Raw genomic sequence first — 14,223 nt, forward strand, 5'->3', positions numbered from 1 at the left:
CATGAGGACGCAGGTTCGATCCCTAGCCTTGCTCAGTGGGTTAAGGATCTGGTGTTGCTGTGAGCTGTGGTGTAGGTCAAAGATTCAGCTCAGATCCCACATTGCTATGGCTGTGGTGTAGGCTGGCAGCTGTAGCTCTGATTTGACCCCTAGCCTGGGAACCTCCATATGCCTCAGGTGCAGCCCTAAAATGACAAAAAAACAAAAACAAAAACAAAAACAAAACAAAAAAGAAAAAACCCCACAGTGGATTGACATCTAACAGAGGTGTTCGCCTTTTCCGTTTATGCTAGTATTTCCTGCCCAGCCAAGTAAGAGAAACAGTGGAAAACCCTCCATTGGGGTTTGGAGGCAATGGCGGCTGCAATTGGACCCCTAACCCAGGAACCTCCATATGCTGCAAATGCAGCCCTAAAAAGCAAAAGCAAAAAAAAAAAAAAAAAAAAAAAAAAAAAAAAGACAAGAAGAAAGGAAGCCCTCCAACAGCATTTTTTTTTTTTTTCAAATACGTCCTCATTTTGCAGTATTAGCAGGTCTCAAGAGAGATCTACCCCACAGGATTGGTGCTGTTTACTGTTGGGCATGGTTTCTCCTGTGTGTCCCCATGACACCAGTCAGTAATGGTGTGCTTGAGAGCTGAGCTCTGTGCTGCTGGTTGTGTCCCACTGGGACCTCCGCCAATGCCCCACCCACTGGCTTTGGCCACACGGTGGGTGTGGTGGGGGAAGACAACACCACCCTACCCCAAAAGACTCTGAGAGACCCCCCCCATTGTAGAAACCCCAGCAAACATTAACATGGCTGGAGGAACAGAGAAAAGCATCAAACGTACCACGTAAAGAATGGATTCATGGACCTCGTTTCTAAGATTTCATCTCATGTGCAGGACTATCATTGGTTTAATTTAGGAAAAAACATCCTTTGATTCTCAGGAAGAAACATTAACTATAAACCAAATGGAAGTCTAAGACGCAGAAAGAAAAAAAAAAAATGACGGGAAAAAAAGAAAATGTGGAAAAGGGAAAGGTTATTATGTAAAGATATAAAACCCTTCAGGTCCATCCCAGGAGGCAATCAGTTTCCAGAAATATCTCCTCCCCAAGCCCAGGGCAACAAAGGCTGTCCTCAGAAAAGGAATATTGGATTAAAATGGAAAATGTCTCTTAGCCAGCCCTAGTTTTATAGTTTGCTCCTTTATTAGAAATATAAACAGATGATTACTTCTGTCTCTTTTTATTTGTCTTTTTGCATTTTTTTAACAAATAATTTTTGGTAGCATGTCTGGGTTATATTTTGACTCATAAAATAACCTTTCTAATTTGGCCTTGTGCAGTTCAAAAGTCTCTGTCCGCTCTGGTCCCGGAGTTTACTCCACAGGCTTGCAAAAATCTGCCATCCTCCACCACGAAGAACCCTGGATTACCAAAACGCCCCTTCCCGGCGTCAGAACTTCTGATTGCTCTCGAAGGGGGCGGGGTGGGGGGTGGCCAGCCTATTCCTTGTTCAACCCCACCGAGGACTCTTTCTGCCCCCGCTTCACTTCCAGGACCCAGATCTACTCTGGAACTGAAGGAGGGCGTCCAGGTGCTGGTCCTAGGCTTTGTCCTTGAATTTCTCCAGATAGTTTCTGAGGTCTTTGGGGGTGCTTACGCCCACGTCCTGACACACCCATTTGATGTCCTCTTCGGTCCCGCTGAGGATGGAGTTCACGGTCGGGCAGCCGTCGTCGGCGGGGATGGTGGTGAAGGTGGTGAACTTCACCTTCTTCCTCTTGGAGGTGGGCGAGTGCAGGGGCTCGTGTTTCTGGTCCCTGGCCTGCCGGCCCCCCGATTCGGCAGGCCTGGGGATCTGGCTCTGCACGTGCTTTTGGGAACCTCCGTTGAGCAGGAGGCGGTTGCTCTCCTCGAAGCCCCCCGGCCCTCGGTCAATGATGGTTGTGTGCTCGTCCTGCGGGGGGGACCCCTCGCCCACGTTCTCCAGGAGCTCCGCCTCGTTGCCCAGCCACACCCAGTCGTGCGAGTGAGTCATGGAGGCCTGGCCCTCCGGGGGCACCTGCTTGTGCCTGTACTTGAGGGCGAAGGTGGCGCAGTTGATCAGGAAGACGAGGATGGCCAGGCAGAAGACGCCCAGGAGGGCGTACATGCCGATCTCCAGGTCGCTCAGGCCGCGGGGCGCCTGCACCAGGTCGCCGTCCGCCAGCCCGCCGCCCGCCTGGGGCAGGTCCACCTGCGCCGGGAAGTTGGCGAAGTCGATGGGGATGTTCTGCAGCTGGCCCTCGCCCGCCAGCCGGGCCCCGTCCAGCCGGCTGTTCTTGACCACCTTGTTGTCCAGCAGCGACCTGGCCGTGGTGCTGCCTCTCCGGAGGGCGCCTTCCTCGCGCTCCGCGGACGAGGAGCTGCCGTAGAAATGCCCATCCTGGCCCTTCGGCCGCCGGTCACTGGCGTGGTTCTTGATCTCGGCCTCTTCATCGTCCCCGCCACCGCCGGGGCTGGAGTCAGCGTCGTTCTGGCCGAACTTGACCCTGACGCTGCCGACGCCGACGGCCAAGACGCTCTTACGTTTGTTTTTTTGGCAGGCCTCCGCGATGGTCAGGTCCACCCGGACCAGGGGCCCCTGGCCCTCCCCTTCTGCCATCACAACCGGCCACCTGGGCGAACGGGGCTGGGGGACGGACACCACGGCCTCGTCCAGGGAGGTGGCAGTCAGAGTGAAGTCCTTGGTGTCGTAGATGTCCAGGGGCGTCACAGAGCCATCGCTGAACTGGAGCCAAGTGCTGATCACAGCTTCCTACGGGGAGAGAGGCAGTTAGAAAACCCCAGAGGATCGGTGGGGGATGAGGGATGGGGGGTTGGGGGAGCAAAGAGGGGGGAGGGGGGTAGAGGTGCCTCTTCTCTTAGAACGGAGACAGGGCTTAACCTCCAGACCTGGTGGCTGATGAAGCTGGAGGGGAGGAGATCAAGGTTTCATAAACCAAGATCAGAGAGTCCCCTTACTTGAAACAAGAACAAATGTCAACCGGCAATGACAGCTCTAGCATAATCCTTACCAGGGGAAAAGACCCCATAAAAAGCCCTGAGTTTAGGCTCCATTGAATTTATTAACGGAGATGTCACTTGAGCATGTCTGCTGAGTCTTCACGTTTCCCACCCCACACTCTGATGCCCCCACCCATTCCCTCTTAGAAGAACCCTTGCGATGACATTGAGTTCAGTATGTTACGTTCTCTGCATAATCCACGGTAATCTTTCCATCCCAGGATCGTGAATCACAACTGCAAAGTCCCTTCTGACACATAAGGTGACATAGGCCCAGGGTCTAGGAGTGAGACGTGGCCATCTTGGGTGCACCATTATGCTACCTACTCGGTGATGATGGTAGATAAGATATAACACAGCGCTTCCTGGGTACCAGCTGCTGTTCTGAGGGCTTTTCCTGATTAACTCATTTAATCGTCACAACGGTATACAAGGTGGATCCTATTATCCGCAGTTCTCATTCTGCAGATGAGTAAGCTGGATCACAAAGGGGACGTGACACTCACCCAAGATTGCATCATGAAGTGCCAGAGTTTCAGGTGAGCCCATGCTGTTTGTCTTGAATCTTTTAAATTTTTATTTATTTATTTTTTTCAGCTGCACCTGGGGGCATATGGAAGTTCCTGGGCTAGGGGCAGAATTGAAGCTGCAGCTGCAGGCCTATGCCACAGCCACAGCAATGCAGGATCTGAGCTGAATCTGTGAATTACCCTGCAGGTTGTGGAAACACCAGATCCTTAACCCACTGAGCGAGGCCAGAGATGGTACCTGCATCCTCAAGGAGATGATGTCAGGTTCTTAACCTGCTGAGCCACAAAGGTAACTCCTTTTCACCTCTTTAAAAAAATTACAGTATAGTTGATTTACAGTGCTGTGCCAATTTCTGCTGTGTAGCAAAGTGACCCAGTCATACATACACATACATTCCCTTTCTTATGTTATCTTCCGTCATGGTCTTGTCTTGATTCTTAACCATTGTTGCTAGCCAGTTTTCTGGCTGCCTTTGAAGTCACTGACCAGGCCAGGGATTGAAGGAGACAACTTTTTTTTTTGTCTTTTTAGGGCTGCATCCTTGGCATAAGTAAGTTCCCAGGCTAGGGGTCGAATCAGAGCTGTAGCCACTAACCTATGCCACAGCCAGATCTGAGCTGCATCTGCAACCTACAGCACAGCTCATGGCAACACCGGACCCTTAACCCACTGAGCTAGGCCAGGGATGGAACCTGCATCCTCATGGATATAGTCAGATTCGTTTCCGCTGAGCCATGACGGGAACTCTGAAGGAGACAATTTTGATGTGTCTGGAATTCTTTCCTGTCCTCTAAGAACACACGTTTCATGATCCAATTTTCATTCCTCTGATCATTCCATGGACACGTCCTAAAAGCCTCTTCTGTGTCAGGCAGCAAGCCAGACACTGAAAGTTCCTTGGAGAGCTGGCTGATGGAGAATAAACAACACACGGCTGCTGATTGTGGCAGGCTGGGAGGTTTCCTGGAGCTGGGCTGGGATGTTCATTCTGCTTAAGTATGATGTGCTAAGTTTTTCTTTCTTTTTTTGGGCGGGGTGTGTACCCACAGCACATGGAAGTGTCTGGGCCAGGGATGGAATCTGAGCTGCAGCTGTGACCAACACCACAGCTGTTGCAATGCCGGATCCTTAAGCTACTGAGCCACAGTGGGAACTCCAAGTTTTACTTTTTAATGTAAAGTTTAACATACAGGGAGGAGGGAAGGTGACTGGGAGCCGGGAGGAAGCTGGGTGGGCACTGGCCGTGAATTAGGGCTAGGATAATTCCTGTTGAATAATCTGATGGATAGTATGAAGTCGTCAGCAGGAGCAGAGAGGGGAAGGACATGAGTAGTGATCTCATGGTTGGAAAAGCTATGGGAACCCCAGGGGTCTGTTATGGATAAAGGATCTGGTGTTTCCTCCAATCCTGGCCTCCGGACACCATGGCAAAGGGCAGAGTTGGAGTGGGAGTTTTGAATCAAATACATGGATCCACCTTTTCTCTGGGAATTTTTTTCTTCTTTTCTTTTTAGGGCTGCACCTGTGGCAAATGGAAGTTCCCAGGCTAGGGGTCTAATTGGAGCTGCAGCTGCCAGGCTGCACTACAGCCACAGCAACATGGGATCTGAGCTGCACCTGCAACCTACACTATAGCCAGATCCTTAACCCACTCAGTGAGACTAAGCTGCTAGTTGGGTTTGCTAATGCTGAGCCACAACAGGAATGCCTCTCTAGGAACATTTGAAAAAATTTGTTTTATGAAGTATAGTTGATTTAGAATGTTGTGTTAGTTTCCAGTGTACGGCAGAGTGATTCCATTATGCACATATATGCATTCTTTTTAGGCTCCTTTTCTGTTATGGTTGATCACAGGATATTGCATGGAGTTCCCCGTGCTCTGGGAACATCCTTCTTCAAACCAATTATTCTGGGGCTCAGTTTCCCCAACTGAAAGTGGGACTACCTAAACCACAGGGCCTGCGATGGACATTTATTTGGCCCATCCAGTGTCCATTCTTCCTTCCAGATGGGGGCTGGGATAGTAATCTTCCTTTTAGCACCGTCTTCCCTATTCAGAGTCCAAAGAGTATGGGTGGGATGGACCCATATGGGTGGGATGGACCCTCCCCTTCCAGTTCCAGAGGTGGGCATGTGACCCAGGTCTGGCCAATCAGAACATTCCATTGTCCTGTTAGCAGTGATTGGCTCAGGAAGGGGCACATGATCCAAACCAGCCAATGGGATGTGATCTCTGGGCTTTTGATGGAATTAAAGAACTTTGTTTCTCCTAGGGTTACTGAGTTGGGATGTAAGCCTGGGACCAGGGTTGTGGATATCCTGCAGTCACTTAGGGGCAGTCTGCTGTAAGCTGAAGTCAGCACAGGGGAGAGAAGAGTTAAGAGACAGGAGAGGGGGGGTGGTGCGGGGGAGGGAGAGTGGGGGGGGGATTTTAAGTGCACGTCCCAACAACAAAGAAGCCTGGCTGAGTATAAACCAGTTAAAAGCTAGGTAAAAAATATGCATGTAAGAGATGCAAATTCCCAGGAATCAGACATGAAAAAAGAAGGTATACTAGGGTGTGCATATAGGTAACTGCTATGGAGATGGCTTGAGGGAATTTGCATCTGCTGCTCAGGAGACCAACCAGCCAGTGGCTGGAATGTTGCAGATGGGGACAGGAGAGGCATCCTCTTCACAGAGGGGAGGGTGAGAAATCCTACTCACTGGGCCGAAGATACGATGATGATGACTGTTTATACGCTGAGCACTGGGTGGGCAAATGTCTCCCTTGGAAAGCAGAACCCCACCCCTCCCCCACAGCTGGTGTGGAATCTGAAGTTATACCGCCTGATGGTCCAGGAGCTACAAATAAAGATATTAACTTGAAACTGGACCCATACACATGCAAAAGTGCACTGGGATTCCTCAGGAACCACATGAAGCAAAGCAACCACAGCTTGAGGAATTCATGATTAAAAAAAAATTACAATCCTTAAGAGGGAAGGCTTTATACCATAAGAGAGAATAATAAAAAAATTCACATAGAAAGATCAGCAGACCAGGAGTTCCTGTAGTGGCACAGTGGTTAACGAATCCGACTAGGAACCATGAGGTTGCGGGTTCGGTCCCTGCCCTTGCTCAGTGGGTTAAAAGATCCGGCGTTGCCGTGAGCTGTGGTGTACGTTACAGACGCGGCTCGGATCCCGCGTTGCTGTGGCTCTGGCGTAGGCCAGTGGCTACAGCTCCGATTCGACCCCTAGCCTGGGAACCTCCATATGCCGTGGGAGCGGCCCAAAGAAATAGCAAAAAAAAAAAGACAAAAAAAAAAAAAAAAAAAAAAAAAGATCAGCAGACCAAAGAGCTGAGTCAACAGAACAAATGAAAAAAGACTATAAAATAAAACAAACCAACAACAAAAAATAGCTGAGGGAAGACAATAGGTAAAGGGAATTTAAAGGAGTAGAAACCACACTGAAAGAGTAGAAGTGACTGGAAATAGAAGAGGGAGCTATGGGTAGAACCAGTCAGAACTTCTAGATGTGAAAAATACTGTGGTTGAAATTAATTACCCAGTGGAGAGTTTGAGCATCTGATTAGACATGGTTGAGGAGAAAATTGGTGTACTGGGAGAATGAGCCAAGAAATTTACCCCAAATATAAAGAGGAATATAAAGAGGATGAAACAAAGGAAAGGAAAGCTGAAAGAAATGAGAAAGAGAATGAGCATGACCAGGAGTTCCAGAAGGAAGGAGTATGGGAGAACTTCATAGTCAAGGAAATAATGGCTGGACATTTTCCAGGATTGAGGACAAGAGCTGACAGTAAAAATGAAGGTTTCTGATGACACCACTGGAACATCTAGATCTAGCTTTACCTGAAGATGCAAATGTTTGGACATGAACTGATCAACTCCAAAGTCTTTTAAGAGCCAGAGTAAGATCTCTATCTCTTGTAATGGAGAGCCCGGAGTAACACAGGCTGCCTGTAAAGTAACTTATGTGAACTCTAAAAACAGTGTGTGCTTGCTTTTGGCACCTGCGCATTTCCCTAAAGTAACTGCCTGCTCAACATTCAGCTCTCAATCCTCCAAGGTGGGCTTGCCCAAGGGGCATTCCGGCCCCTGGAGTCAGATGGTCTTGCCCACAGCCAGAAGCGCCAAGAAATGAACACTTTCCAGAAGCAGTCCTCCACTAATGGCTGACAGGAGATGTGATCAATATCCCAGCTTCCTTGGAATTCCCTGGGGACACAGCAGATTAAGGAGCTGGCATTGTCACCGCTGTGGTGCAGGTCACTGCTGTGGTGTGGGTTCAATCCCGGGCCTGGGAACTTCTGCATACTGTGGGCATGGCCAAAAAAAAAGTATCCCAGCCTCCTTGCCCCTCAGGGACAAGGGTCGTCCAGCCTTTTCTACAGGGGACAGTTTCCCCAGGGGATTCCAGTAGCCCGCAGGGATGGCTGAGATGGGGCATGCTCTTTTGGCTCTTCCCTTCCTTCCAGATGCCCTTCTGGGGTTCCCTCCATCACCCAGATAAAGTACTTGCACACAGATCCTTATCTCAGGCTCAGCTTCTGGGGGAATCAAAGCTAAGACAGACATTGGCTCAGGAATTTCGCTTCCTGCCCTCTTGTCCTTTAGCCCCATCAACTGACACATCACCATCCACAGGTCCCCATCTAAAGCCTAAATCAAATGCCTTCATGCTAGGCGGTGGTGGTGGGGGGACCTCACTTCACTTTTCTATCCTAGTTTTTTTTTTAGGGATGTACCCAAGCATATGGAAGTTCCCAGGCTAGGGGTCAAATCAGAGCTACAGCTGCCAGCCTACACACAGCCACGGCAACGTGGGATCAGAGCCACATCTGTGACCTACGTTGCAGCACATGACAACACCGGATCCTTAACCCAATGAGTGAGGCCAGGGATTGAACCTGCATCCTCATGGATACTAGTTGGGATCTTTACCCGCTGAGCCACAATGGGAACTCCTATCCAAGCTTTCTTTAGAGCTAATGGGACACAGGGGAAGTGTCCCACAACTGCCCTCACAAATCTTTTTAGCTTTTGTATTTCAGCATCGCAAACATCAAGAATGAGGTGGCGGCTTTCCACCCTCCAAGGGCTGAGCTAAAACACAGTTAACGCGGGATGCAAGTTCATCTTGGCTGACTTTCATCTTGAGTTAATTTTCTTTTGCAAACTCTAGACGGAAAGTGAACCTAACATAAAACACCCCCCCACCCCCAAATGGTAGACAATCCGAATTAAGCCCTCAGAACACCTTGGGCTTGCCAACATCCATCTCCATCAGCCCTGCTGCGTGATTGAGACCAAGTCTTTCCACGAGCTCATTACAGGGAGGCTGGAACATAAGGTTTTCTCAGGAGAAGCCAGCGCATTTCCACGAAGATGAGAAATTCTGAAATACTTAAAATAACCCATGCCTGGGAATGATTTAGAACTCTTATTCTTTCAAGAGTCATGTCTGCAAATTGAACGAACTCCATCCATAAATCAATCACCTTGAGGCAGCCCTGGGGACCTCCGAGTACCATCAGGTGATGAAGATGGATGGGAGATGCTGCATGGGGATTGGTGGCCTTGCCCTGTGCCAGGGAGGTGGCCATGCCAATTGTCCCCTTATTAATTACCCATTCTCAGCAAGTAGCTTCAGGCTTTCTGCTTTGTCTCCCCACTTTCCTCTGCAAGTCCTGCTCTGTTCCTTTTTTTTGGCAGTACCTGCAGCACGTGGAAGTTCCCAGGCCAGGGACTGAACCTGCACCTCAGCTCTAACCAGAGCCACAGCAGTGACAATGCCAGGTTCTTAACCCACTGAGTCAGCAGGAAACTCCACTTGCTCTCTTCTCGTTTTGTTTTTTCTTTTTAGGGCCGCACCTGAGGCATATGGAGATTCCCAGGATAGGGGTAATAGCGGAGCTGCAGCTGCCAGCCTACACTACAGCCACAGCAACTCGGGATCCAAGTTGTGTCTGCGATCTACACTACAGCTCACAGCAACACCAGATCCTCAACCCACTGAACAAGGCCAGGGATGGAACCCGCATCCTCAGGGGTACTAGTCAGTTTCGCTTCCACTGAACCACAACAGGAACTCCTCTGTTCTTTATAAACCAGCAAACACCATGCTGGCTTCCTGCCCCCAGGAGAGGTGGGGAGAGGCACCAGTGCTGTGAGCCAGATGTGGATGGGGAACCTACCCCAGGTCCCTACTCGTGATGCTCTGGAACAAACCAGGGAGCAATCGCAGAATTTCCAGGATGGTGCACCCTAATCCTTGCAAGCTGGGAATATAACAGGAGAGACCTCCCAGGATGATGTTCTAGGCACAGCTGACCCTGTGATGGGGAGCTCTGACAGGGTGATCTGGGTGGGGTGGCTGTAGCCCCTGGAGGAGCCTCTGGGCTGGTGGCAGAGGAGAAGCCGGACTGAAAGCATGAGAAGGTCTCTAGCACCACTGCTGGTTCTGAGGATGATGGGGGCTGTGGGCAGAGAGAAGGGAGCTTAGAGAGGCTCCCAACCAGCAGCGGGCAGAGAAATGGGCGCCTCAGGCATTCAATGCTTGGAGGTGGATTCTGCCAAGTGCAGGAGTGAGTGTGGAAGCAGACTCTTCCCCAGAGCGTTGCTCTCACCTGTGGACCCAGGAGCATGGAACTCAGCCGAGCCCACCTGAGCTCCTGACGCACAGAACTCTGGGGGATAGGGGTGGGGTTTTTTGTTTGTTTGTTTTTTGTTTTTCTTTTTTGTCTTTTTGCCATTTCTTGGGCCGTTCCCGCAGGAAGTTTCCCAAGCTAGGGGTCGAATCGGAGCTGTAGCAACCGGCCTACACCAGAGCCACAGCAACAAGGGATCCGAGCCGCGTCTGCAACCTACACCACAGCTCACGGCAACGCTGGATCGTTAACCCACTGAGCAAGGGCAGGGACCGAACCCGCAACCTCATGGTTCCTAGTCGGATTCGTTAACCACTGCGCCACGACGGGAACTCCTGTTTGTTTGTTTTTTTGGCTGTGCCCTTGGCATGTGAAAGTTCCCGGGCCAGGGATCGAACTTGGGCCATAGCAGCAACCTGAGCTTCTTCAGTGACAAGGCTGGATCCTGTACCTGCTGAGCCACCAGGGAACTCCCAAGAGTGGGTGGTGGTGGTGGTTGTTTTTTTAAGCTGCTCGGTTTCTGACAATTTGTTACAGAGAAAACTAGTCCACTCCCACCCATGGGTACCGTTATTCTAGTTCATCCCAGACCCCACTTCTTAGACAACATAGCAACACAGCTGGCTCACTCTGTTCTGGAATGTGGTTTAGCTACCCTGTCTCCTGCCTTCTCCCCTCTGGCTGGATTAGGAGCAGCAACCAGCCCTGCTCCCCTCGACCTCCGGCATCCCGGCCCCTACCTGTTTGGGGGTCCGCAGCAGCTCCTCAGCTGTGGCCACTGCCGTGACGGCCTTGCTGTTCTCAGTGCTGGGGCGGAGGGTGACAGACAGCCCGGCCACCAGCTGGATGGCCAGGTCCGTCACCGATACTTTGTCATCTAACACGGTTACCGTCTTCTCAGCCAGGATGGAGTCAGACAGTGGGGACAACACCTGTGTGAGGGGCAGGGAATGAGACAAATCCATCACACGTGCTTCCAGATGCTGGAACCTTTCCCAGCCATGCTTCCTCCATCTCAAACATGGCCCAGCATACAGTGCGAAGGGTCCACAACCTATTACACTATCCATGCCAGCCCACACTGGTACCTTCGTGAGCATCAAAGAAAGTCACCTCTTCCCTAGACACTTTAGCTCTAACTTTTGTTAAAGTGAAATAGATATTAAAATCTATTCTGTCTTTGCAAGGAAATGACCTTCCCATTTAGAGGAGGCTCCCTTATATACTGCACAACTTGGTCAACTGTACATGGCAATCCTGCTGACCAGACTCATGAAAATCACACACAAGCTGGCTGTGTGCAGCCTGAGTGCCATTCTATTTTTATTTATTCATTTATATTAAAGTATAGTTGATTTACAATGTTGTGCCAATTTCTGTTGTACAGCAAAGGGACCCAGTCATTATATATATGTGTGTGTGTGTATATATATGTAGAACACATATAAAAGATAAAACATATATATATATATATATATATGTTCTTTTTTTGAATCCCATTCTTTTTATTTTCTTTTTATGGCCACACCTGCAGCATATGGAAGTTCCTGGGCTAGGGGCTGAATCCGAGCTGTAGTTGCCAGCTTATGCCATAGCCACAGCAACACCGGATCTGAGTCACATCTGCAACTTATACCGGAGCTTGGGGCAACACCGGATCCTTAACCTACTGAGAATGGCCAGGGATGGAACCCACATCCTTATGGAGTCAACATCAGGGAGACATCATCAACCCTCTGAGCCACAACAGGAACTCCTTGAATTCCATTCTAAGTGAATCATAGAATCAAGGAGGGGGGAGAATGGAATTATAAGTAGTCTGCTCTCCCCTCAGACCCTCACCACAATGCATCCTGGGCTGAAATGTCCCTTTCCGTCTCATCTCAGAAGCCAAATGTTGGACTTGAGCTGTCTGGTGAAAGAGTAGAAACCTATCAATCATTTCCACCTGGGGTGGTGTGAACAGATCCAGAATCATGCACCAAAAACGTGGAGTCAGTAAGCTGGGACTTGACCGACTGAATAAAAGGCCTTCCGTGCCCCATCACCTGTCCTGAAATCCCACTGGTCCATACATCTCCTTGAGCAAAAGCAGCAGTAGGATTTTTTTTTTTTTTTTTGGTCTTTTTGTCTTTTTTGGGCTGCACCAGCAGCATATGGAGGTTCCCAGGCTAGAGTTCTAATCAGAGCTACAGCTGCCGGCCCACGCCACAGCCACAGCAATGCCAGATCTGAGCTGCATCTGTGACCTACACCACAGCTCACAGCAACACCGGATCCTTAAACCACTGAGTGAGGCCAGGGATCAAACCTGCAACCTCATAGTTCCTAGTTAGATTCATTTCCGCTGTGCCACGATGGGAACTCTGAGGCAGTAGGATTTGGAAGAGAATTTGTTGAATGAATACAGGACAGAATGACAGACTGACTTAAAGAAAGAAGGGAGGAAAGGAAGAAGGGTTACATCCTTCCTTGGTCCCAGCAGGGAGTGGGGAGGTTATTCCTAAGGAAGTGTAAATGTGGGAAGGCAGAAGTGGCGGGGGGAGAGAGAAAGGGTGGGGGGGTTGGAAAGAGGAGGGGCAAGAGCTGTGATGGGCATGAAGGGAATGAAGAATTGGGGGGGGGAGAGATCAGAGAGGTTGCCAAAGGGAGCAGCCACCACCTTCTCAATGCAGTTTGGAAGGAGGTTGGGACTCAAAGAGTTGGTCCAGACTCACCTTGCTGGTGTCCCCAGGATGCCATCATGAGGGCAAGGAATTGGCCACAAGGACTCGCCCATCTAGGGAGCCTCCCCCAGGGCGGGTACCACGCTCAGTGATGGAGAAGTTCCCAGCTTTCGCTACTTACCTGGATGGTTGTCATGCCAACCTCCCGCCCCACCAGGATCCTGCTGTCCTGGAGCGTGGCCACATGGGGTTCCTCCAGCTTCATGAAGTCTGCCACCAGGTGGGTGATGTCGAACTGCCAGTCGGGACTGAGCAGGTGGCTCGGCTGGCCCCAGGGGCCGGCGCCCTCGGACACAAACTGTGTGAGGACCCGCACAGTGGCGCGCTGGTACTGCAGGGCGCAGCCCCGCCCCCGCCGCTCCTCCTCGTCTTCATCCTCGCTGTCCCGCGTGGGCCTGGTGGGAAAGACAAAGCAGCTCTCAGGCCAGGGGAAGGAATCCAAGGTGCTCTCGAGTCCCAAGGCAGGTACCCCCTCAGCCTCCAAGAGACAGCATTTCAGGCAGGAGCTTCCGGGCCACACCTCCCGCGACATGCAGATACTAATCGAACCCACATCCTCATGGATACTTGTCAGGTTCTTAACCTGCTGAGTGACAACTGGAACTCCCTGGCTACCTACAATTTATTCTTTATTTGTTTGTTTTAATACAAGGCACTCTGGCTCTATCGCAGGGCAGTATAAAGGGTGAAATATCACTTTCTCTGTCTCTTTTCAGTAATGCAAAGAAGCTTTATGGTACTTGCCAAAGGAGGAAAGTGAGACTTAAGGAAATAGAAACATTTCTCTTGAAGATATTTATTGACAAATAAAAGATGTAAGAGCTGGGCGTTCCCTGGTGGTATAGTGGTTAGGATTTGGTGCTTTCACCACTGCGGCCTGGGTTTGATCCCCAGTCTGAGAGCTGATATCCCACATCCAGCTGCTGCGTGCTTTGGCAAAAAAAAAAAAAAAAAAAAAAAAAAAATTTAGGCGCTAACATTTACTAAACCTACACTGCCTGTGAAGTTATCAACCACATGTGGCTATCTACAATTTAATTTATTTTATATTTTATTTTTTTAATTAAACAATTTTTGCATCTCCCTCTGCATGCAGAAGTTTCTAGGTCAGGGATGGAACCTGAGCCACAGCAGTGACAATGCCAGATCCTTAACCACGGAGGCACCAGGGAACTCCCTACAATTTAATTCAAATGAATACAAATTAAATACATCAAAACATGACATTTCTCAATCATGCAGGCTATATTTCAAGGGCTCCATAACCACTTGTGCTA

At 49.9% G+C, this 14,223-nt stretch overlaps 1 protein-coding gene across 1 annotated transcript in view; it reads right to left on the reverse strand.

Moving 5' to 3' along the window:
• Positions 1,218-14,223, reverse strand: part of TMEM132C (transmembrane protein 132C) — a 401,997-nt gene continuing 388,991 nt past the window's right edge. The window contains exons 7-9 of the mRNA XM_021072420.1: positions 13,068-13,341; positions 10,961-11,152; positions 1,218-2,787 (exon numbers count right to left, since the gene is read on the reverse strand). Coding sequence (XP_020928079.1) covers positions 1,594-2,787; positions 10,961-11,152; positions 13,068-13,341 — 1,660 coding nt within the window. The 3' untranslated portion in view covers positions 1,218-1,593. The remainder of the gene's footprint in view (positions 2,788-10,960; positions 11,153-13,067; positions 13,342-14,223) is intronic.

The sequence above is a fragment of the Sus scrofa genome, chromosome 14 (assembly GCF_000003025.6).
Source record: "Sus scrofa isolate TJ Tabasco breed Duroc chromosome 14, Sscrofa11.1, whole genome shotgun sequence".
Classification (NCBI taxonomy): domain Eukaryota; kingdom Metazoa; phylum Chordata; class Mammalia; order Artiodactyla; family Suidae; genus Sus; species Sus scrofa.